The 23,915-nt window shown below is 39.7% G+C and overlaps 1 protein-coding gene across 1 annotated transcript in view; it reads left to right on the forward strand.

The window, feature by feature from the left end:
- Positions 1 to 6,315: 6,315 nt before the first annotated feature.
- LOC140008746 (uncharacterized) overlaps positions 6,316 to 23,915 on the forward strand; it is a 101,531-nt gene continuing 83,931 nt past the window's right edge. The window contains exons 1-6 of the mRNA XM_072053610.1: positions 6,316 to 6,775; positions 7,219 to 7,613; positions 7,707 to 9,126; positions 9,481 to 9,948; positions 10,228 to 11,249; positions 11,313 to 11,479. Of these exons, the coding sequence (XP_071909711.1) occupies positions 6,316 to 6,775; positions 7,219 to 7,613; positions 7,707 to 9,126; positions 9,481 to 9,948; positions 10,228 to 11,249; positions 11,313 to 11,479 (3,932 nt within the window). The remainder of the gene's footprint in view (positions 6,776 to 7,218; positions 7,614 to 7,706; positions 9,127 to 9,480; positions 9,949 to 10,227; positions 11,250 to 11,312; positions 11,480 to 23,915) is intronic.

The following is a 23,915-nucleotide window of genomic DNA, read 5'->3' on the forward strand; positions in this document are numbered from 1 at the left end:
ATTGTAATTCATCAACTTGAAGTAGCTTGTTTCAATTAATCTACAAGCTCAAGAGGAGTTGGGTAGTTAATTGGTTTGCAATCCTTTCCTTTTTATTTACTTATTGTTTCGTTTATGATCTTTGCATTGGTTGTTTTGGGCCTTACAAGTTTCGTCCCCAAGGTTTCTTGAAACTTCTGCCAAAACCGAGATACAAACCGTGGATCCCGGTCAGAGACGATGCTCACAGGCACACCGTATAGTCTTACTATCTCGTCCATGTACAGTCGGGCCAACTTGTCCATTGAATACTTCATGTTCACCGGCAAGAAATGGGCCGATTTGGTTAATCGATCCACGATCACCCAAACGGCATCATGTCCTCTTTGCGTCCTTGGTAAACCTGAAACGAAGTCCATGGTGATGTTTTCCCACTTCCACTCGGGTATCTCCAAGGGTTGTAACAGACCCGATGGTTTTTGATGCTCTGCTTTCACCTGTTGGCAAATGAGACATTTCTGCATGTACTGAGCGATTTCCCTCTTCATATTGTCCCACCAATAGGTTCCTTTCAGGTCCTGATACATCTTGCTGCTACCTGGATGGATTGTATACTTGGACCGATGAGCTTCCTCCAGAATTTCCGTTTTCAACGATTCCTCCTTCGGTACCTGTGAGAACCCTGAAAATAGAAATATAAGCCAGTGCATATTTTGTTGGCATTTCTTTTATTCCCTTATAATTCCGAGCATTACTTTTACTTGTTCGCATTTAAGAACATAAAAATAGGATCATGTGAAGCATAATATAATTTTCCCTAAGTCATGAAATTTCTTAGTCTTGCTAGATTAAATTTGCATCTTTAGAATTAGAGTAAATTAAAAACCTTGATTCAAAAATTTAGGACACTTGAATCGATAACCTTATTACCTTAAAATAAATTTAGATTCCAATGATAAATTCTGTTTAGTGCTAACGATAAATGTTAGATTTTTATTACAAGGTCAAACTTGATTTTAATAAGAAATTAATAAAGTAAGAATGTTAGGAACCTTAATACTAAATCGTAACCGATAAATATTCGATAAAACGGTTTAAGTACACTAACGTATTATTAGGCCATCAAATCACACTTGGGGACAATTGTTGAAATTAAGATAGAATTGAGGATTAAGAAGAGGTTAGGGGGCAAAGTGAAAGGACCAAAATGCCCTTCGCAATTCACCAAATCTCCACTACACCACAACCATCACCATGCACGGCCAAACACTCCCTCTTACAGCCTTCCATAACCGCCCCAATTGGCCAATCCTAATCTCACCAATTCCATACGTAAACCATCTCCACACTCCACCAATTCTGGCCTCAAACATCTTCTAAACCGGCACCATACACATCCCTCTTTCTTTCACATATCAAGATACAATTCCAAGTCCTCTGCACAAACAAGACTTCGGACAGCAGCCTAGCACCGCCCATACCACCAATCCAAATCCATTGCCAACTCCACACTCAACCTCACCACACTATTATCTTTCCCATCTCACAAACACCAAACTCATTTCATCATCTGCACCACTCCACCGAGACCACAACACTTCCTCTCCACCATTACATTGTTATCATCGACCGAGAGTGAGGGAGAGGTCGAGCTGCTCCATAAAGCCGAGAGTGAGGAAGGAAGCTGAGAGTTGCGATTCCATTTCTGGTTCTGTCCGCAAGCATCGAAGAGGGAGGAGAGGAGGAGGAGCCGTGAGCAGACTTTCCTCTGCATTTCCCAAGCTCAGCCGGTAGTCATCCAGCTTCCACCATCACCAGCTGCACCTACTACAACCCAACCAGAACCAACTTACCCGTGTTTGAGGAGAAGAGCCGAGAGAAAGGGATAGACTTCAGCGTTCTGTCGAGTGAGTGAGCACCTAGTAAGGTAAATTTCTGGAATATAAAATGGATAACCAGTGGTAATATAAGCAAGCTCTGGACTTGCATGAGAGGACTTTAAGTTCGGATGACGTAATTAGCTAGATGATGAATTGATATTAAGCTACCAGAATCTGGTTTGGAAGAGTAAATGGTTCTGCCGTATGCTAAGCATGTAAATTGTGGGATGATCAGAGGTTGAATTTGTGTTTAATCACCTGAAAACAAAATGATAAAGTCATGCATGAATTTAATTAGCCTGGATTACTTTGGAAAAAAAAATGAAATAGAACTTTTCACATGCAAACTCATCCGAGTGTAGTCTCACCTAGTTCTGGAATTATGAATGTGTTTTGCTGTTGCCGAGCTGATTTTCTGGTCTGGATGTAGCTAATTAACTCAGCAATTGTGCATGTGAGAATTAAGGGCAAAATAAAAGGCTTTAACTGAAGAAAATATCGGATGATGAACTAAGGAGCTTAGAAAATTCTGTTTTGTTGAGAATGATTCTGCCGAAAGAATGGTTTGGAAATGCAACTGAAATTCTGTTTTTCTTGTGATAACCTGAGCACTCAAGTGTAATTAGCCGAGTAGAACTTAATGTTTATGATGTCTAGGACCCTGCATGTTAATTCGATGAAGTTGATTGATGAATTAAGGAACCTAAGAAATTCTGGTTTGATGAAAACCTTCTGCCGAGACTAACTAAGAAATGATTTGCTTAATTTGCTTAAGTATGACAAGAAGTGGTTACAATCTTAACTATCCAAGTGAAGACGAAATGCTTAAGGGCCTGCATGTTGAGTTACATGATTGGACAATGAAACTAGGAACTTGGAAAATAAAATGAAAGCCGAAAAATTGGTTCATGAATGATCATTCGAGAATAGTTGGTAAAATTTCTGGATTTGTGTTAGTTGAGTATAATCGTAGCTTGAACCTGGATTTGATTTGAAAACCTCTACTAGCTAGCTACGTGTTTACATGTCCTAATAGAGTACCAAAAATTCTGTTTTAACCAAAGAAAATTCTGTTTTAGAACCATTGTTATTTCTGGAAATCTTGAGAGAAGCCGTGAGGTTTAAACCTGGAAATTTTGGGGTTTGTAACCATGGTTTAAATTCAACTCTTAAACTGGAAATGTTCATTATCTTGCTATGTGTTTAAATGCTGAACTTGAGTAACTAACACCATGATTAAACCAAGGGAAAAATTCGAACTAAAGTAGATTGGTTGCTGGAAATTTTGGGTGATAACCGAAGGGGTATGAACCAGAATTTCAATATCGTTGGAAAATTTCAATTTGTTTCTGGAAATTTATTTTATTTCCTTGGATTATGGTGGCTCAGAATTTCATAAGAGATACAAATTTTAAGATATACAATTTGTTCAGCAATGAACCAATTAGTACATATAAAGCTGAAACCAAAAACGCTAGTATACAATTGCTGGAATTTTCGTTGAGATAGCCGAGAATTGAGTTGAAAAATTTGCTTGGTTCTTGGAAAATTTTCTTGAAAAATGATGCTTGGAATATGTTGTTTTGGAGCCCTATAAGAAATGTACGATGGTTTGAATAAAAACTTTTGGTGTGAAAAGAAAAGAAAAAGGAGTTTTCATAATTGAAAAATGAAACTCCAGATTTTCGGAAGTCCCTGACCAGTCTCGATAAAACGGTTATATCTTGGTGTAGGAAAATCCGTTTGAAACTAGAATCATAGATCTTCACCCTGTAGAAATTTCGTATTTTTACTCCATGTGTACTGCTGTCGGTGAATTTTCAAAGTAAACTGTTTGGCATGAATGACCTGTTTCATTTTAAATCTCAACTTGAATTCGGATTGAGACTTTATATTACTAGTGGTTCAAACTCTTGACTGAATTGTGGTTTGACCCTAGGGTGTTCCTGAAATTTTCAAAGAATTAGAGGGTAAGAAGGTACTTGCTAAACGTATGCTTAAGCCTGCCTAATGAAACAATTTCTACTCGTATTCCAATGTCCGCAAAGCTAATGGTCGACATTATTTTTCATTGGAGCATAATGTGTCGAAATTGTTGACGGTGGGCTCTACGAATTCCCACTTTTGAATTGATGGTTGATTTATTGGAAATTGGTTGATGGTGGGCTCTATGAATTCCCACCCTGCATGGATAACTGAATTGCTGAAATTGTTTAGAAATCTGTGCTACTATTTTGTGAAACTGTGAGTTGATATAAGTACTGATTACCAAGTGCTAAGTATTGACGAAGCCTTGGTAAATTTTCCTGCTTATGCTTAGATATAAATTTGTTGGAACACAGGGCTAAGAATTGACGAGCCCTAGTGTTATTACTGTTTAAATTCTAATTGTGCAATATTGAGGAAATGTGATTTTGGATTGGAATCGAAAATGTGAGAAGTTGTACCGACCTTGTGACTCCAAGTAAACGCTTGACTAAGTAAATGAAAAATATTTTGCTTTAAGTCTCGAACGGTACAGATTTAGCATCGTATTGCTAAACATAGTGTCTACTATTTTTGCCTTAGAAACTTGGGCAACATGACTTTTATCCCTTAAGTTAGACTAGTCTTATCAATTTGAGAAAATGATTCTCCCAGACTCAAAACCTTAGTTTTGTTCCAAATTCCTTCCTTCTTTATAAATCGTTTAAGGCTAGTCGGAACTAAGGAAAATTTAAAAGGTGAAACTCGATCACTTTAGTTTTAAACGTAGAAACCTGCTTGGCAAGAAGAAAAAAAAACCTTATTTTAGCAACATTTTTCAATAGACCTTACCCTAAAGCCTTAGCAAAGATTTTTGTAGGCACAACCACTCCAATGAACTTTTTTTCCAAGGTATACTTTTAGCCTTGATATGAATTATCTTGCCGACTTATTTTAAGAAAATAATAATAGTATTTTCTTCGAGGAAAAGTATTCCAGGAATATTATAAGAAACTATTGTACGGTTCTCCCAAGCTCGATTCCAAGTAAAATATTTTGAGAAAAAGTAAACTAGCAACATGCTAGAAAACTCTACATGTGCAAGCCAAAAGTTCCAATAGAAAACTTATGGCTTAAATTCTGATATTCTAGGATTTTACGAGGACGCGGAACTCGATCCTCAATCCAATATCTGAACTTCACTCTTGGTGAGTGTCCCTGCTTGTTCTATGTTATGTGGTTAAGCGCTTTATCAATTCGCTATGTGATAATTGTCAAAAATGCAGTAAATGATTTTGGTCCATCGAAGTGAGCAGTGTGTACTTTATCGCACTAGCCGTTCGAGTGGTGACATGTGTGAAACATTTTCTAATGAATCTGTGAATCTAAATGTAGTTGCGTCGTTGGGTGAATCCCTCGACATCTGAATCCAACTACCATAACTTCTGAATCTGTAGTTGCGTCGTTGGGTGAATCCCTCGACATCTGAATCCAACTACCATAACATCGTTGGGTGAATCCCTCGACAAATTTATTACGGGTATATCTCGAGTATAATGCGTCGGTAGAGGAAGTTTGGGCCCAAAGCAGAGGTATGAATGGTGACGGGTTAGGATTAAAATAAGTGTATCTACATGGAAATTAAGTAGGGAAAGTTGACGGAGGGTCAACTACGATGGTATCTGATCAAGCGTGGAAAATGGCTCCTGAGAGCCCTTGTATCCTACCTTGTGCTGTTACACGCTTTCCTAACTATTTCAATTTGATTTAAATTATTAACCGCTGTTTGATTTATGTGATTGCATGTTTTGGGGCACCACTGAGCTTTAGCTCACCCCAGGTTTATTGTTTTCCTTAACAGGTTCTGGAAATTGAAAGCTGGATGCTTACTCATGTTTTCCTTTTGGATTGTATTTGAATATTATAACTTATTATGTGGACTGTAATGTGTTATTTGAGATAATGCACTTTTCCTTTGGATTGCCACTTGAAGCTGGAAAATGTGTAACCTTAATTCGATTACTTAGCTTGTAAGCTGTATTATGGATTTATGCATTTTATCTATACGGTTTGCGATGACCTTGTACTTTGGTAAGTAGCACGTAGGACGTTTAAGGGCCTCGACTGGCGATTTTATCATCGCTATCTTTGAGGATAATGTGGCTTTAAGGATGATTCCATTCGAGAAAACTTGTTTTTGTAATAAATTAAGTTATCCTTTGAAAGGATTTGGGCTAGAATGCTTGCGTGAGTCCTGGCGAGAGCTGGGCAGACGGCCCGCCAACCCTTTGGTTCGCCTCAGGGGGAAGTGGGGTCGCCACAGGTGGTATCAGAGCCTAGGTTAGAAAAGCTATTCAAGAGACTTAATAGATGTGTTAGAAACCCTAATCCTCTCTAGAAATAAGAATGGAGACCTTAGTTATACGTTAAGTGATATCCGATCCAATTAGCTAATTAAGTTCTAACCTCTAAGTTTAATTATTTTGCAGATATGGAGAATGGAAACGGACATGCTAACGGTGGTAGCGCGGCTAATGGTCACGTAGAGCCCCTTAGGTCTATCTCCTACCGGCCTCGAGGTGGAGGAGCTCATATACGTTACTCACCTGCTGACAGGCACCCTAGGTGCCAGTGCCGAGCCATGTACGCGTATCCCAATGAGCTAGTGTTATCCTTAGACAACGAGCACCGCCAGTTGAGGGACGCTAACTTCACCCTGACCCAGGACGTAGAGGAGCTGGGTATAATGGTGGATACTCAGTTTGACCGCATAGCTGATTTAGAGGTTAGGCTCACTGCTGAGCATCATCTACTGGAGGCTGCCCGCTTGGAGATAGAGCGGCAAAAGTCTAGGGCGACTCGATTAGCAGAGAGGATGCGTGATAGGAGCGCAGGCATCAGGGCTGATGCTGCGATGATGATGGATGAGGCCACTAGCTTTATCCAGGGAGGTGAGCAGGCAGGTGTAGATGAGGATCCGGAGGAGGATCCAGAGGAGGACATTGCTCCTGATAGCCCTGCTCAGGGATAGATTAGGACTCACCTGGTTACACTAGACATAGAAGGCTAGGCAAGGGACATTAGTTAAGTCATCAAGTTTTGTCTAGGTGGATGACTTACCCCGAGGCACTATAACCCTAATTTTTGTATAAGGGATTAGCTGTATATGTTTATGTTAGCTTAGGTGCCTTATTTCTGGAAATGTCCCAACTTGTTATTTGTATGACTTTTCTGTGGAATTATATGTTAAGTGTTTTATTTATCTTTTCTTTATTTCCATATTGATTTTATTTACCAAAAAGAATGGTAATAATCATAAATAAATAATACTTTTGCCTAATTGACCTATCCTTCCGTAATAGGCATATTTAGAATATGGATCGCCAAGTGATAGGAAGGAGCCGGGGGAGACCCACTAGACAACACCCGGAAGCGGGTGGTGATAGGGAACCCGAGGTCGATCAAGACCAAGGGCAGGAAGGTGTGGCCGGAGACCGGGTGGCCACCGCAATTGACCGTATTACTGAAGTTCTCGAGCGATTGACTGAGCGCCAAACCACTGAACCAGTGCATCAACCAGGAGGCCCAGTTGACTCCGATGATCGGGCACTGGAAAGGTTTCTGAAATTTGGACCTCCCAAATTTTATGGAGGACCCGAGCCGGAAGTGGCCGAAGGCTGGTGGGAGAGAATCACTGAGATTTTCGCCGCCTTGAACTATACCGAGAAGCGAAAAGTGACTTTCGCTACCTTCCAGTTTGAGGGAGCTGCCCGCTCCTGGTGGAACCTGGTGAGGGATAAGTGGGAGACTAACCATACGCCAAGGACTTGGGCGAACTTCACAAGGGAGTTCAATGCCAAATTCCTTCCACCTCTCATTCAGGAGAAGAGAGAGGATGATTTCATTAGATGCAAACAAGGGGCGATGAGTGTCGCCGAGTATGAAGTCCAGTTCACAAAGCTGTCACGCTTTGCACCTGAGTTGATAGCCACCGAGCAAAGGCGTGTTCGGAGGTTTGTGCAGGGTTTGAATGTGGAACTACAGGAAAGCTTAGCCGCTGTAAGAATAGATACCTTCGCTGAGGCTGTTGAAAGAGCGCAGCGAGTTGAAGTAGCCAGAGCTCAAGTGAAGTCTTTTCAGTCCAAGAAAAGATTTGCTCCTAGCAGTAGTCGGGAGCCGACTTTTGGGAATGCTCCACCGGCCAAAGTGGGCCGAGGAACTAGTGGAGTGAATAGTTCTGGAGCACCACGAGGCGCCCAAGCAAGAGGAAACGGGGCCAGGAATGCAGGAGGACGAAATATTGGAGCTAGAGGGGGACCAATTGGAAGAGGACAACCTAGGAATCGGCCGCAAGGGGGTCGAGCAATAGTTCCTCAAGTGACATGTGCTTATTGCAAGAAACCTGGTCATTCTATGGATAGTTGCTGGAAGAAGCAAGGAAGGTGCTTGAGATGTGGAAGTAGTGAGCACCAAATCTCAGGATGTCCAAAGGTGCAGGAAGGGACTCCTCAGAAAGCTAGATCAAACACTTCTGGAGGGAGCCGGCCAACAGTTCCTGCCAGAGTGTATGCTATAGATGATCAACCCGTACCTGATTCCTCGGAAGTTGTGGAAGGTACACTTCCAATTTTTCATAGATTAGCTAAAGTGTTAATTGACCCTGGTGCAACGTATTCATTTGTAAATCCATCTTTTATGTCTGGAATAGATGTGCAACCCGTTAGATTACCCTATGATCTTGAAGTTAGGACACCAATGGGTAATAAGAAGGTGACCACTAGCTTGACTTATAGGAATTGCGAATTCTGGGTTGGAGAGCGAAAAATGTTAGTGGATCTGATCAGTTTGGATATAAAAGGTTATGATATTATCATAGGAATGGATTTCCTAGGTCACCATCATGCTAAGCTTGATTGCCGAGCGAAAGTAGTGGAGTTTTGTATACCTGGAGAAGCAACTCTGAGATTAGATGTTAAGGGTAGGTTAGCATCTTCTGCTATGGTCTCGGGAATACGGGCAAGGAAAATGTTATCTAAAAGAGCTCAAGGTTTCATAGCCTTCTTGATCAATACTCCCAGTGATCAAGTAAGATTAGAGGATGTACCAGTGGTAAGGGAATTTCCGAATGTTTTCCCTGAAGAATTAATGACTTTACCACCAGAGAGAGAGGTAGAGTTTAAGATCGACTTGGTGCCTGGAACGGCTCCAATTTCTAAGACTCCGTACCGAATGGCTCCTGCCGAGCTTAAAGAGTTGAAAATCCAATTACAAGACCTGTTGGAGAAAGGTTTCGTGAAGGAAAGTGACTCACCATGGGGAGCGCCCGTTCTATTTGTTAAGAAAAAGGACGGGAGTTTGAGGCTATGTATCGATTACCGAGGGTTAAATGAGGTTACTATTAAGAATAAATACCCTCTACCGTTGATTGATAGTTTGTTCGACCAACTGCAAGGATCAGTGGTCTTCTCTAAGTTGGATTTAAGGCAAGGGTATTACCAGCTAAAGATTAAGAAGGAAGACATACCCAAGACTGCTTTTAGTACAAGATATGGACATTTTGAGTTCGCAGTCATGCCTTTTGGTTTAACTAATGCACCAGCTGCATTTATGGATTTAATGCAGAGAATTTTTAAGAAATACCTGGACTAATTTGTAGTAGTTTTTATAGATGATATTTTGATATACTCCAAGACTCAGGAGGAACACGTTAAGCACTTGGAGATAGTATTGCAGATACTAAGAGAGCATAAGTTGTATGCAAAATTCAGCAAGTGCGAGTTTTGGTTAGAGGAGATTTCCTTTTTAGGGCATAAGGTTTCCAAAGATGGAATTGTCGTGGATCCGGCAAAAGTTGAAGCCGTTATGAATTGGAAGCGGCCAGAAACTCCAACTGAAATCAGAAGTTTCTTGGGTTTAGCAGGTTATTATAGGCGATTTATCCAGGATTTTTCGAAGATTGCAGGACCTATGACCGAGCTAACCAAGAAAGGAAATAAGTTTATCTGGACTCCAAAATGCGAGTCAAGTTTTCAGGAGTTAAAGAGGCGTTTAACATCCGCTCCTGTTTTGGTGTTACCTGACGGAGACGAAGGTTATGCCGTGTACTCCGATGCCTCTGGAGAAGGTCTCGGATGTGTTTTAATGCAAAAGGGTAAAGTAATTGCTTATGCTTCTAGGAGATTGAAGCCTCATGAACAGAACTACCCAACTTATGACCTAGAGTTAGCAGCAGTGATTTTCGCCTTAAAGAAATGGAGACACTACTTGTATGGCGTGACTTTTGAGGTTTTTACAGATCATAAGAGCCTCAAGTATTTGTTCTCCCAAAAGAAACTGAATTTGAGACAAAGGCGATGGGTAGAATTTTTGGAAGATTATGATTGTTCGATCAACTACCATCCAGGAAAAGCAAATGTGGTAGCTGACGCTTTAAGTAGAAAGGCCCAAATAGCGGGGTTGATGGTTAAAGAATGGGACATGCTAGAAGAAATAAGTAATTGGAACCCTCGCTTGGAGAAATTGAAGATATTATTTGGGAATCTATCTCTGAAATCACCATTACTAGAGCGTATTAAGGAGGCTCAGGAATCGGACCCTGTGATTCAGAAGAATTTGGAGAAAGTACAAAAAGGGGAAATCCTAGATTTTAAATTGGGGTTTGAAGGTGTATTGAGGTTCCGAGATCGTATTGTGATTCCGGCAGATGAAGAGATCAGAAAAGAAATTTTGGAAGAATCACATCGATCAAAGTATACTATACATCCAGGAGTGACCAAGATGTATCATGATGTGAAGAGTTTATATTGGTGGGAAGGTTTGAAAAAGGACGTGGCAGAGTATGTACAGAAATGTTTAACTTGCCAACAAGTAAAAGCAGAGCATCAGAAGCCCTCTGGTTTGTTGCAACCGTTAGAAATCCCTGAATGGAAATGGGAACACATCACCATGGATTTTGTAACGGGACTGCCTAAAAGTCAAAAAGGATTTGATGCAATTTGGGTAATAGTCGATCGACTCACTAAGTCTGCACATTTCCTACCTGTGAGCATGAGTTTTTCATTGGAAAAATTGGTCAAGTTGTACACAGAAGAGATCCTAAGGCTACATGGTATTCCAGTGAGTATCGTGTCCGACCGAGATCCAAGGTTTGTCTCGCGTTTTTGGCAGAAATTTCAAGAGTCTTTAGGGACCAAGTTGAAATTTAGTACTGCGTACCATCCCCAAACCGACGGGCAATCGGAAAGGACAATCCAAACTTTGGAGGACCTGCTGAGGTCGTGTATACTGGATTTTGGAGGTAAATGGAGTAAATATATGACCTTGGTAGAATTTGCATATAATAATAGCTATCAGGCTTCGATTCAAATGGCACCTTATGAAGCTTTGTACGGGAGAAGGTGTCGATCTCCGATTCATTGGGATGAAGTTGGAGAAAAGAAGATTTTAGATCCTACAGCCATACCTTGGATAGAAGAAGCCCAGGAGAAGGTGAAACTAATTAGAGAAAGGCTTCAAATTGCCCAAAGTAGACAAAAGAGCTACGCCAACACAAGGAGGAAAGATTTGGAGTTTGAAATAGGGGACAAGGTTTTCCTAAGAGTTAAACCCTTGAAGAGCGGAGTAGTATCTAAGAAAGGTAAGAAACTGAAGCCAAGGTATATCGGACCCTTTGAAATTTTAAAGCGAGTCGGGAATGTAGCATATCAACTGAAATTACCTGCAAGCATGGCTAAGATTCACGATGTATTCCACGTTTCCATGCTTAGGAAATATTATCCTGACCCGAGCCATGTGCTACAACTTGATGCGAGACGGATCTAGACGAACACCAAGTTGGGATGATTTGCGGAACTTTGACCCTTCTAGAATCACGAGCCACGAACTAAGGAGATACCTTAACCCACGACTAGCCACTTTAGTGAACCAAAAGTATAGATAGAAGAACGCCACAATCAAGGAGACTACTTGATTGATAAGTTCGTTGAACAACTTGAGATTGATTCTCAAGTATTCAAAGGAAATTCTCTTGAAGCAAGAGAGAGTGAATAAACTCACGAATATGTTATAAAATCTGAATCTGTCCCCTAATGAATGAAAACCTAGGCTATATATAGCCTTACAAGACAAAACCCTAACTCGGCTAGGCTAGGCCCTTGGCCCAATTCCACTACTCAAATCCACTATCTAATGGTCAGCTTATAATTGATCCAATGAAGGCTTTAAGCTGGCCCAACATAACCCAATAAAAGCTAATTAACCAACTTAAGTTATAGTGAGCCTAGACTCTATAAATCGGATCCAACTCAACATGAGGTCTCGGACCGAATTTATTCCTAGCAAATAAAATAGAAATCTAGAAAATAAACTACTAACTATTACTAAAAGATTCAATCTCTTGCAGCCCAAAACATGGCCCATAAGCGGCCCATATTTCGTATCATTCCCCTCCTCTTGAAAAAGATTTGTCCTCAAATCGTGTTTGGAAATGAATAGTACTACAAGAATTGGCAGTATGAAACTTCAAATCTCCACATATTGGCTCGCTTAGAATGAATGATACTTGCATACGTCATGATTATTGTAATTCGGTGCACATGTCTCTTGGTCAGCTTGAAAATGCTCACAATCTGCCATGGGAAACTCAAGGCTTGAATCCAACCACTCCAAAGTTCTCTAAGCAGTCCTGTGTCATGAATGGTCGACTTTGGACCTACACAATAAATCACACGATTAGCATTTGTAGGTATAAAATCACTTGATAGCTTACCATTCACATTCACAAGATAAGGATCTTCATAGTGATGCTCAATCAGGTTAGAAAAGTCCCGGACATGATTTTGCAAAGTTACAAAATTCATTGCAAGTGGTTGTTGGTATGGCCTATCTTGCACAAATGGAGTAAGATCGAGATAGGCAGCTTCTGAACCTTCAAATTGAGGAATAAAATCAGGTTGTAAGGAATCAGAATTTGGACCAATGAGGAAAGGATTGTCACCAACAAAATAAGAAGGAAATGTATAACAAGTTTCAAGTGTAGAAACTCCCTTTGAAACTTCATTATTCCTCCCAACAAGCAAATCAGGCTCATGGTTGACGTTGAACATCAGTGGATGACAAAGAGAGACAACACTTAAGGTGCAAACTCCATGAAAAGTTTGATATTCACCAATGGATTTAGGCATAGAACATGCCAAGATCAACTCAATTTTTCCTTGCTTAACCTGCATAAAAGTAGAAACACTAAACAAAGTAGAGTCAAGATCGTTAGAAAAAACATATGGTCTCACATCCTTTCTCACAATCAACTTACTCTTAGAATTTTTAATCTCTTGTTCATGCTCAGTAGCTGACTTTTTCCCCTCATTATTCTCAACCTCTTTCTCCTTTTCAACTCCCTCGAATTTTACCTCTTCAGTCACAATTCTCTCCTCCAGCTCTTTCTTCATACTATAACGCTCATGCTCACTCTTCATGTATGTTAGATCAATACAAAGTTGCTTAGAGTTAAGCGACACAAGCCTGGTACGACGGCCATTAAATGTGAAGGAATACTTATTAGTATATCCATCATATTTGACTTCTCGATTAAACATCCACCATTGTCCCAACAGTACATGCGTCACTTGAATGGGAACCACATCACACAACACCTCATCCACGTATTGACCAATACGAAAAGGAACAAGTGTGTGCTTAGTAATCCAAATATCACCACTATCACTTTGCAACTTGTAAGGTCGAAGATGATCAATGGTTGGAAGATTCAATTTCTCAACCAAGACAGTACTTGCGAGATTAACCTCACAACCCTTATCAATGGCTAAGCTGCAAACTTTATCCTTGATATGGCAACGTGTATAAAACCAATCATTTTTTTGAGCTTTGATGATTTCCAATTGCTCAGTTATCTCACGCAATGCCACAGTATTTACTTCTTTAGGCACAAGATGGTGAAGCTCCAGTTGAGCATTCGTTTGACTCATACTTTTATTACCTGCAAAACTCAACAAAAATTAGTAGAACAGTCCTCACTCGCTCCCTTAAGTGTTTCACTCCTCTCGTGTTTTCACTCAAGTGTGTATGGCACTCTAATGCTCTCACCAATTCACTTCTCAAACCACTTGTTTGTTTCCTTTGAAGAAATCAGAAATTTTCTCAAGGAAGTTCAATCAAACTTTAATCAATATAGCTCCCAATTGTATCAAAGGAACAAGGAAACAAAAAGTAGAAATGGAAAGCTCAAGTAATGAATAAGGAATGGAAGAGGAAAAAATTGATGTACAAAGAAAAAGAAAGTCCAAGTACGATGATGGAGTTCCCAAGTGCTTTACTTAATTGCCCAATTGATTTTTGGAAACAAGTTAGGTGTTGGACTTATTTGGAAATTTCCTTAAAGTCGGCTAACCAAACAGAATTATTACCAAAATTTTTCCAGATTCCCTCTCCAAAAACCTTCCAAAATTTTTCCAGATTCCCTCTCCAAAAACCTTCCTAAAGTCGGCTATAACAAATCAGAATTGTTCCCAAAAAAATTCCAGATTTCCTTCTCTTTTGAAACCTTCCAAAGTCGGCTGCAAAACAGAATTTGGTAGCTAAAAAAATTTCCAGATTTCTGCAAAACAGAATTTGGTAGCTTCCTAACCGCTGAAAATTTCCAGATTTGTTACCTTATCAAATCAGAATTGCTTCCATGAAAAAAATTCCAGATTTCTTGTCTTCTTGAAGCCTTCAAAAAGTCGACTATCCCTCACTAAAATTTCCTCTCTCCAGCCGCCCTTAGCTTGCCAACAATTCGGCCTTTCTCTTTCAAGACGCAACGCACAATTCTGTTCTCTCTTCCTTAGACAAGGCCACGGCAGTTTTGTTTCTTGTTTCAAGGAAATGGCTTCTCAAGACAACGAGAGTATTGTCACTCAAGAGTCCCCCAAGCGGCTTGCTCAAGAAATTCCCAAGAGATTTACTCCTAAACCAAGGAAGCCCCGTATGGATGCAAGAACGTACAAGAAACTTTTTATACGAAGGCAAGTGCAAGTTTTTAAGGCCCAAGATAATCAAGAACCTCAAGCAAGGGTTGTTCAAGTGATCAAGACGCAAGGTGTTCGAGACTTTCAAGAAGAGGTGGGACAGAATTTTTGAGTTTCTTTTCTTTTTTTTTCTTTTTTTTTTTCCTGGTGTAGTTTCTGGTTTGGTTTGGAACAATTGCAACAAGACAGAATTGGCAAATAAATGTGCGGCTTCCTTCTTTGTTGTTTGCTACCCGAATGCCCTTTCTCTTTTCCTTTTTTTTTTTTTTTTGACTCTAAGAACACACAATTACTCGGCTGTTTTTGGGTAAAAATTCCAGAATCTAATGTCAAACCGATGCTCTCCTTCAATCCTCCAATAATGATCAAGACATGTATCAAAGTTTCAAGACTTCAAGATTAGTTTCAAGAAACTCAAGAAACCCTAGATTATGGTGGTCCCTCTTCAAGATTCCAACCCCAAACAAGTTCAACCACAAAATCAGTTTAGGAAATTAATTAAAATAACTTGGTGGAATAAACTAAAGTTTGGACAGATTTGGCAAGAAACTTGCGCCCAAGGAAACCCTAGTGGTTGGATTTTTTTTTTTTTTTTTTTTTTTACTCTAAACCAACACAAAACTTCAAGAACAATATAACAAGACACCAAAATAAGAAAAGAAACACAAGTTATGAACAAAAGTTTTTTTTTTCGGGATGAACAGTGTCACTACAGTAGCGGTGAACAGTATCGCTACAGTGCGGCACGGTGAACAGTATCGCTACAGTAGCGATGAACAGTATGATGCTACAGTACCTTTTTTTTTTTTTTGGGTAATAACAATCGGACTTGACACAAAGGAAGACACGACCAGAATTGCAAAATAAAATTGACTAGAAAGCTTACGAACAAACTCAACGGGATATACTTGATGTCGTCGACTAGCTCTGGATACCAACTGATGTGAGACGGATCTAGACGAACACCAAGTTGGGATGATTTGCGGAACTTTGACCCTTCTAGAATCACGAGCCACGAACTAAGGAGATTCCTTAACCCACGACTAGCCACTTTAGTGAACCAAAAGTATAGATAGAAGAACGCCACAATCAAGGAGACTACTTGATTGATAAGTTCGTTGAACAACTTGAGATTGATTCTCAAGTATTCAAAGGAAATTCTCTTGAAGCAAGAGAGAGTGAATAAACTCACGAATATGTTATAAAATCTGAATCTGTCCCCTAATGAATGAAAACCTAGGCTATATATAGCCTTACAAGACAAAACCCTAACTCGGCTAGGCTAGGCCCTTGGCCCAATTCCACTACTCAAATCCACTATCTAATGGTCAGCTTATAATTGATCCAATGAAGGCTTTAAGCTGGCCCAACATAACCCAATAAAAGCTAATTAACCAACTTAAGTTATAGTGAGCCTAGACTCTATAAATCGGATCCAACTCAACATGAGGTCTCGGACCGAATTTATTCCTAGCAAATAAAATAGAAATCTAGAAAATAAACTACTAACTATTACTAAAAGATTCAATCTCTTGCAGCCCAAAACATGGCCCATAAGCGGCCCATATTTCGTATCACAACTGGAAGGAATTGAAGTGGATGAGACACTAACCTATGAAGAAGGACCAGTCAAGTTTTGGAAAGGGAAGTAAAGGAGCTGAGAAATAAGAGAATTCCTCTGGTGAAGATTCTATGGAAAAATCATGGACTTGAGGAGGCAACTTGGGAATTAGAAGAGGAAATGCAGAAAAAGTACCCCAATTTATTCCTTTAGACAGAATGAATTTTGAGGACAAAATTCTTGTAAGGAGGGGAGGATGTGAGAACCCTGAAAATAGAAATATAAGCCAGTGCATATTTTGTTGGCATTTCTTTTATTCCCTTATAATTCCGAGCATTACTTTTACTTGTTCGCATTTAAGAACATAAAAATAGGATCATGTGAAGCATAATATAATTTTCCCTAAGTCATGAAATTTCTTAGTCTTGCTAGATTAAATTTGCATCTTTAGAATTAGAGTAAATTAAAAACCTTGATTCAAAAATTTAGGACACTTGAATCGATAACCTTATTACCTTAAAATAAATTTAGATTCCAATGATAAATTCTGTTTAGTGCTAACGATAAATGTTAGATTTTTATTACAAGGTCAAACTTGATTTTAATAAGAAATTAATAAAGTAAGAATGTTAGGAACCTTAATACTAAATCGTAACCGATAAATATTCGATAAAACGGTTTAAGTACACTAACGTATTATTAGGCCATCAAATCACACTTGGGGACAATTGTTGAAATTAAGATAGAATTGAGGATTAAGAAAAGGTTAGAGGGCAAAGTGAAAGGACCAAAATGCCCTTCGCAATTCACCAAATCTCCACTACACCACAACCATCACCATGCACGGCCAAACACTCCCTCTTACAGCCTTCCATAACCGCCCCAATTGGCCAATCCTAATCTCACCAATTCCATACGTAAACCATCTCCACACTCCACCAATTCTGGCCTCAAACATCTTCTAAACCGGCACCATACACATCCCTCTTTCTTTCACATATCAAGATACAATTCCAAGTCCTCTGCACAAACAAGACTTCGGACAGCAGCCTAGCACCGCCCATACCACCAATCCAAATCCATTGCCAACTCCACACTCAACCTCACCACACTATTATCTTTCCCATCTCACAAACACCAAACTCATTTCATCATCTGCACCACTCCACCGAGACCACAACACTTCCTCTCCACCATTACATTGTTATCATCGACCGAGAGTGAGGGAGAGGTCGAGCTGCTCCATAAAGCCGAGAGTGAGGAAGGAAGCTGAGAGTTGCGATTCCATTTCTGGTTCTGTCCGCAAGCATCGAAGAGGGAGGAGAGGAGGAGGAGCCGTGAGCAGACTTTCCTCTGCATTTCCCAAGCTCAGCCGGTAGTCATCCAGCTTCCACCATCACCAGCTGCACCCACTACAACCCAACCAGAACCAACTTACCCGTGTTTGAGGAGAAGAGCCGAGAGAAAGGGATAGACTTCAGCGTTCTGTCGAGTGAGTGAGCACCTAGTAAGGTAAATTTCTGGAATATAAAATGGATAACCAGTGGTAATATAAGCAAGCTCTGGACTTGCATGAGAGGACTTTAAGTTCGGATGACGTAATTAGCTAGATGATGAATTGATATTAAGCTACCAGAATCTGGTTTGGAAGAGTAAATGGTTCTGCCGTATGCTAAGCATGTAAATTGTGGGATGATCAGAGGTTGAATTTGTGTTTAATCACCTGAAAACAAAATGATAAAGTCATGCATGAATTTAATTAGCCTGGATTACTTTGGAAAAAAAAATGAAATAGAACTTTTCACATGCAAACTCATCCGAGTGTAGTCTCACCTAGTTCTGGAATTATGAATGTGTTTTGCTGTTGCCGAGCTGATTTTCTGGTCTGGATGTAGCTAATTAACTCAGCAATTGTGCATGTGAGAATTAAGGGCAAAATAAAAGGCTTTAACTGAAGAAAATATCGGATGATGAACTAAGGAGCTTAGAAAATTCTGTTTTGTTGAGAATGATTCTGCCGAAAGAATGGTTTGGAAATGCAACTGAAATTCTGTTTTTCTTGTGATAACCTGAGCACTCAAGTGTAATTAGCCGAGTAGAACTTAATGTTTATGATGTCTAGGACCCTGCATGTTAATTCGATGAAGTTGATTGATGAATTAAGGAACCTAAGAAATTCTGGTTTGATGAAAACCTTCTGCCGAGACTAACTAAGAAATGATTTGCTTAATTTGCTTAAGTATGACAAGCTGTGGTTACAATCTTAACTATCCAAGTGAAGACGAAATGCTTAAGGGCCTGCATGTTGAGTTACATGATTGGACAATGAAACTAGGAACTTGGAAAATAAAATGAAAGCCGAAAAATTGGTTCATGAATGATCATTCGAGAATAGTTGGTAAAATTTCTGGATTTGTGTTAGTTGAGTATAATCGTAGCTTGAACCTGGATTTGATTTGAAAACCTCTACTAGCTAGCTACGTGTTTACATGTCCTAATAGAGTACCAAAAATTCTGTTTTAACCAAAGAAAATTCTGTTTTAGAACCATTGTTATTTCTGGAAATCTTGAGAGAAGCCGTGAGGTTTAAACCTGGAAATTTTGGGGTTTGTAACCATGGTTTAAATTCAACTCTTAAACTGGAAATGTTCATTATCTTGCTATGTGTTTAAATGCTGAACTTGAGTAACTAACACCATGATTAAACCAAGGGAAAAATTCGAACTAAAGTAGATTGGTTGCTGGAAATTTTGGGTGATAACCGAAGGGGTATGAACCAGAATTTCAATATCGTTGGAAAATTTCAATTTGTTTCTGGAAATTTATTTTATTTCCTTGGATTATGGTGGCTCAGAATTTCATAAGAGATACAAATTTTAAGATATACAATTTGTTCAGCAATGAACCAATTAGTACATATAAAGCTGAAACCAAAAACGCTAGTATACAATTGCTGGAATTTTCGTTGAGATAGCCGAGAATTGAGTTGAAAAATTTGCTTGGTTCTTGGAAAATTTTCTTGAAAAATGATGCTTGGAATATGTTGTTTTGGAGCCCTATAAGAAATGTACGATGGTTTGAATAAAAACTTTTGGTGTGAAAAGAAAAGAAAAAGGAGTTTTCATAAGTGAAAAATGAAACTCCAGATTTTCGGAAGTCCCTGACCAGTCTCGATAAAACGGTTATATCTTGGTGTAGGAAAATCCGTTTAAGGCGCCGTCAGCGGCATTTGAAACTAGAATCATAGATCTTCACCCTGAAGAAATTTCGTATTTTTACTCCATGTGTACTGCTGTCGGCGAATTTTCAAAGTAAACTGTTTGGCATGAATGACCTGTTTCATTTTAAATCTCAACTTGAATTTGGATTGAGACTTTATATTACTAGTGGTTCAAACTCTTGACTGAATTGTGGTTTGACCCTAGGGTGTTCCTGAAATTTTCAAAGAATTAGAGGGTAAGAAGGTACTTGCTAAACGTATGCTTAAGCCTGCCTAGTGAAACAATTTCTACTCGTATTCCAATGTCCGCAAAGCTAATGGTCGACATTATTTTTCATTGGAGCATAATGTGTCGAAATTGTTGACGGTGGGCTCTACGAATTCCCACTTTTGAATTGATGGTTGATTTATTGGAAATTGGTTGATGGTGGGCTCTATGAATTCCCACCCTGCATGGATAACTGAATTGCTGAAATTGTTTAGAAATCTGTGCTACTATTTTGTGAAACTGTGAGTTGATATAAGTACTGATTACCAAGTGCTAAGTATTGACGAAGCCTTGGTAAATTTTCCTGCTTATGCTTAGATATAAATTTGTTGGAACACAGGGCTAAGAATTGACGAGCCCTAGTGTTATTACTGTTTAAATTCTAATTGTGCAATATTGAGGAAATGTGATTTTGGATTGGAATCGAAAATGTGAGAAGTTGTACCGACCTTGTGACTCCAAGTAAACGCTTGACTAAGTAAATGAAAAATATTTTGCTTTAAGTCTCGAACGGTACAGATTTAGCATCGTATTGCTAAACATAGTGTCTACTATTTTTGCCTTAGAAACTTGGGCAACATGACTTTTATCCCTTAAGTTAGACTAGCCTTATCAATTTGAGAAAATGATTCTCCCAGACTCAAAACCTTAGTTTTGTTCCAAATTCCTTCCTTCTTTATAAATCGTTTAAGGCTAGTCGGAACTAAGGAAAATTTAAAAGGTGAAACTCGATCACTTTAGTTTTAAACGTAGAAACCTGCTTGGCAAGAAGAAAAAAAAAACCTTATTTTAGCAACATTTTTCAATAGACCTTACCCTAAAGCGTTAGCAAAGATTTTTGTAGGCACAACCACTCCAATGAACTTTTTTTCCAAGGTATACTTTTAGCCTTGATATGAATTATCTTGCCGACTTATTTTAAGAAAATAATAATAGTATTTTCTTCGAGGAAAAGTATTCCAGGAATATTATAAGAAACTATTGTACGGTTCTCCCAAGCTCGATTCCAAGTAAAATATTTTGAGAAAAAGTAAACTAGCAACATGCTAGAAAACTCTACATGTGCAAGCCAAAAGTTCCAATAGAAAACTTATGGCTTAAATTCTGATATTCTAGGATTTTACGAGGACGCGGAACTCGATCCTCAATCCAATATCTGAACTTCACTCTTGGTGAGTGTCCCTGCTTGTTCTATGTTATGTGGTTAAGCGCTTTATCAATTCGCTATGTGATAATTGTCAAAAATGCAGTAAATGATTTTGGTCCATCGAAGTGAGCAGTGTGTACTTTATCGCACTAGCCGTTCGAGTGGTGACATGTGTGAAACATTTTCTAATGAATCTGTGAATCTAAATGTAGTTGCGTCGTTAGGTGAATCCCTCGACATCTGAATCCAACTACCATAACTTCTGAATCTGTAGTTGCGTCGTTGGGTGAATCCCTCGACATCTGAATCCAACTACCATAACTTCTGAATCTGTAGTTGCGTCGTTGGGTGAATCCCTCGACATCTGAATCCAACTACCATAACATCGTTGGGTGAATCCCTCGACAAATTTATTACGGGTATATCTCGAGTATACTGCGTTGGTAGAGGAAGTTTGGGCCCAAAGTAGAGGTATGAATGGTGACGGGTTAGGATTAAAATAAGTGTATCTACATGGAAATTAAGTAGGGAAAGTTGACGGAGGGTCAACTACGATGGTATCTGATCAAGCGTGGAAAATGGCTCCTGAGAGCCCTTGTATCCTACCTTGTGCTGTTACACTCTTTCCTATCTGTTTCAATTTGATTTAAATTATTAACCGCTGTTTGATTTATGTGATTGCATGTTTTGGGGCACCACTGAGCTTTAGCTCACCCCACGTTTATTGTTTTCCTTAACAGGTTCTGGAAACTGAAAGCTGGATGCTTACTCATGTTTTTCTTTTGGATTGTATTTGAATATTATAACTTATTATGTGGACTGTAATGTGTTATTTGAGATAATGCACTTTTCCTTTGGATTGCCACTTGAAGCTGGAAAATATGTAACCTTAATTCGATTACTTAGCTTGTAAGCTGTATTATGGATTTATGCATTTTATCTATACGGTTTGCGATGACCTTGTACTTTGGTAAGTGGCACGTAGGACGTTTAAGGGCCTCGACTGGCGATTTTATCATCGCTATCTTTGAGGATAATGTGGCTTTAAGGATGATTCCATTCGAGAAAACTTGTTTTTGTAATAAATTAAGTTATCCTTTGAAAGGATTTGGGCTAGAATGCTTGCGTGAGTCCTGGCGAGAGCTGGGCAGACGGCCCGCCAACCCTTTGGTTCGCCTCAGGGAGAAGTGGGGTCGCCACAGTACCACTATTCGGTTTCGATATTTCAAAATGCCCTCAGGACTCAAATTGAAGTCCGTAGTTTCTCCCTTTTCCACTTTCTCTCTCCACTTCCGTACCATCACATCTTCGCCTTGCGCCTCTTTTATGCGTTCCAGTAGAGCGGAGGTCACCCTAACATTGCCAAATATCACCTTATGGCTCCCAAGACAGGGTCTCCACTCGCATACGGATTCTAATAAATCCCACTCCTTAATCATCAACCCTGCTACTTGCACCTTACGACTCAAAGCATCTGCTACCACATTTGCCTTTCCCGGTTGGTAATTGATTGTGCAGTCGTAATCCTCCAGAAATTCCATCCATCGCCGTTGTCTCATGTTCAATTCCTTCTGGGAGAAAAGGTACCTAAGACTTTTGTGATCCGAATACACTTCGAAGGTCACCCCATATAGGTAATGCCTCCACTTTTTCAGTGCAAAGACAACCGCGGCTAGTTCCAGATCGTGAGTCGGATAGTTCTGCTCGTGAAGCTTCAATTTCCTAGAGGCGAAAGAAATTACATTAAGGTTCTGCATCAAGACACACCCAAGACCTTCTCGCGATGCGTCGGCGTACACCGCAAACCCGTCCACTCCATTTGGCAAGACCAGTATCGGAGCCGTAGTCAATCTTCTCTTTAATTCCTGAAAACTTGTCTCGCATCGGGCGTTCCAGATAAATCCACCATGCTTCTTCGTCAAGTCAGTTAAAGGTCCTGCTAATTTGGAGAAATCCTTAATGAACCTTCGGTAGTACCCAGCTTGTGACAGCCCCACCTTCCCCTAAGGCGAACCAAAGAGGTTAGCGGACTGCCTGCCCAACTCTCGCCAGGACTAACGGTGCAGTATAAAGCGATCTATCACGTTTGAAACTTATAACGCGCGCAACAAGGCAAAAGGGCAAAATATCCCAAAATAAAAGAAACGAACTCCAGAGTCGGCCATGAATAGTAACCGACCAGTCCGAAACCCAACCAAGCATCGAAAACATATACAACATAACATTAGCCATTTACAAGCCACAACGGCAAGCCAAAACCATTCACTAAGGAAGTACACATTCGATTTGCCTATCAAAAGGAAATGAACCCGTTATACATTAGGGTTTCACTTCAAGAGCAATACAAAAGACATTTACATGCTCAATTCGGCAATTGACTATCCAATCCATTCTCAAAAGTAATTATCACCCTGTAAGGAAAACAAATAACACGGAATGAGCTAAAGCCCAGTGGTATACCACCCAATAAGCAATCAAAGTCATATAAGAATGAACTTTCATTTAAAGTGCACAAATAAGCAATGAAGCAAAACGGTAAAAGGATACGGTCGGCTCTCAAGAGCCCATTTCCACGCTTACAATCTTGATCCAACCTCATTGACTCTCCGTCAATGTTAAAAGTACCAAACCGTAGACCACCCTTTACTTCCAATCCTTCCACCTAACATACCCCAACCGGGCCCGCACTTCATTTCAGTAGTTTTGGTAATACTCGAGTTTACCGGAACCAAGGGTCTCATTATCACAAGGTTCCCCAGTACAGTCCCCGTGGCAATTCAATCTTCACGACCAAGCCCTCGCCGGCTCGATCCAATTGACTACCAAACGGGGTTGAGCTCAATAATGCAGTAAGGCCGTTGGACATCGTCC

Source organism: Coffea arabica, chromosome 6c (assembly GCF_036785885.1).
Source record: "Coffea arabica cultivar ET-39 chromosome 6c, Coffea Arabica ET-39 HiFi, whole genome shotgun sequence".
Lineage (NCBI taxonomy): Eukaryota > Viridiplantae > Streptophyta > Magnoliopsida > Gentianales > Rubiaceae > Coffea > Coffea arabica.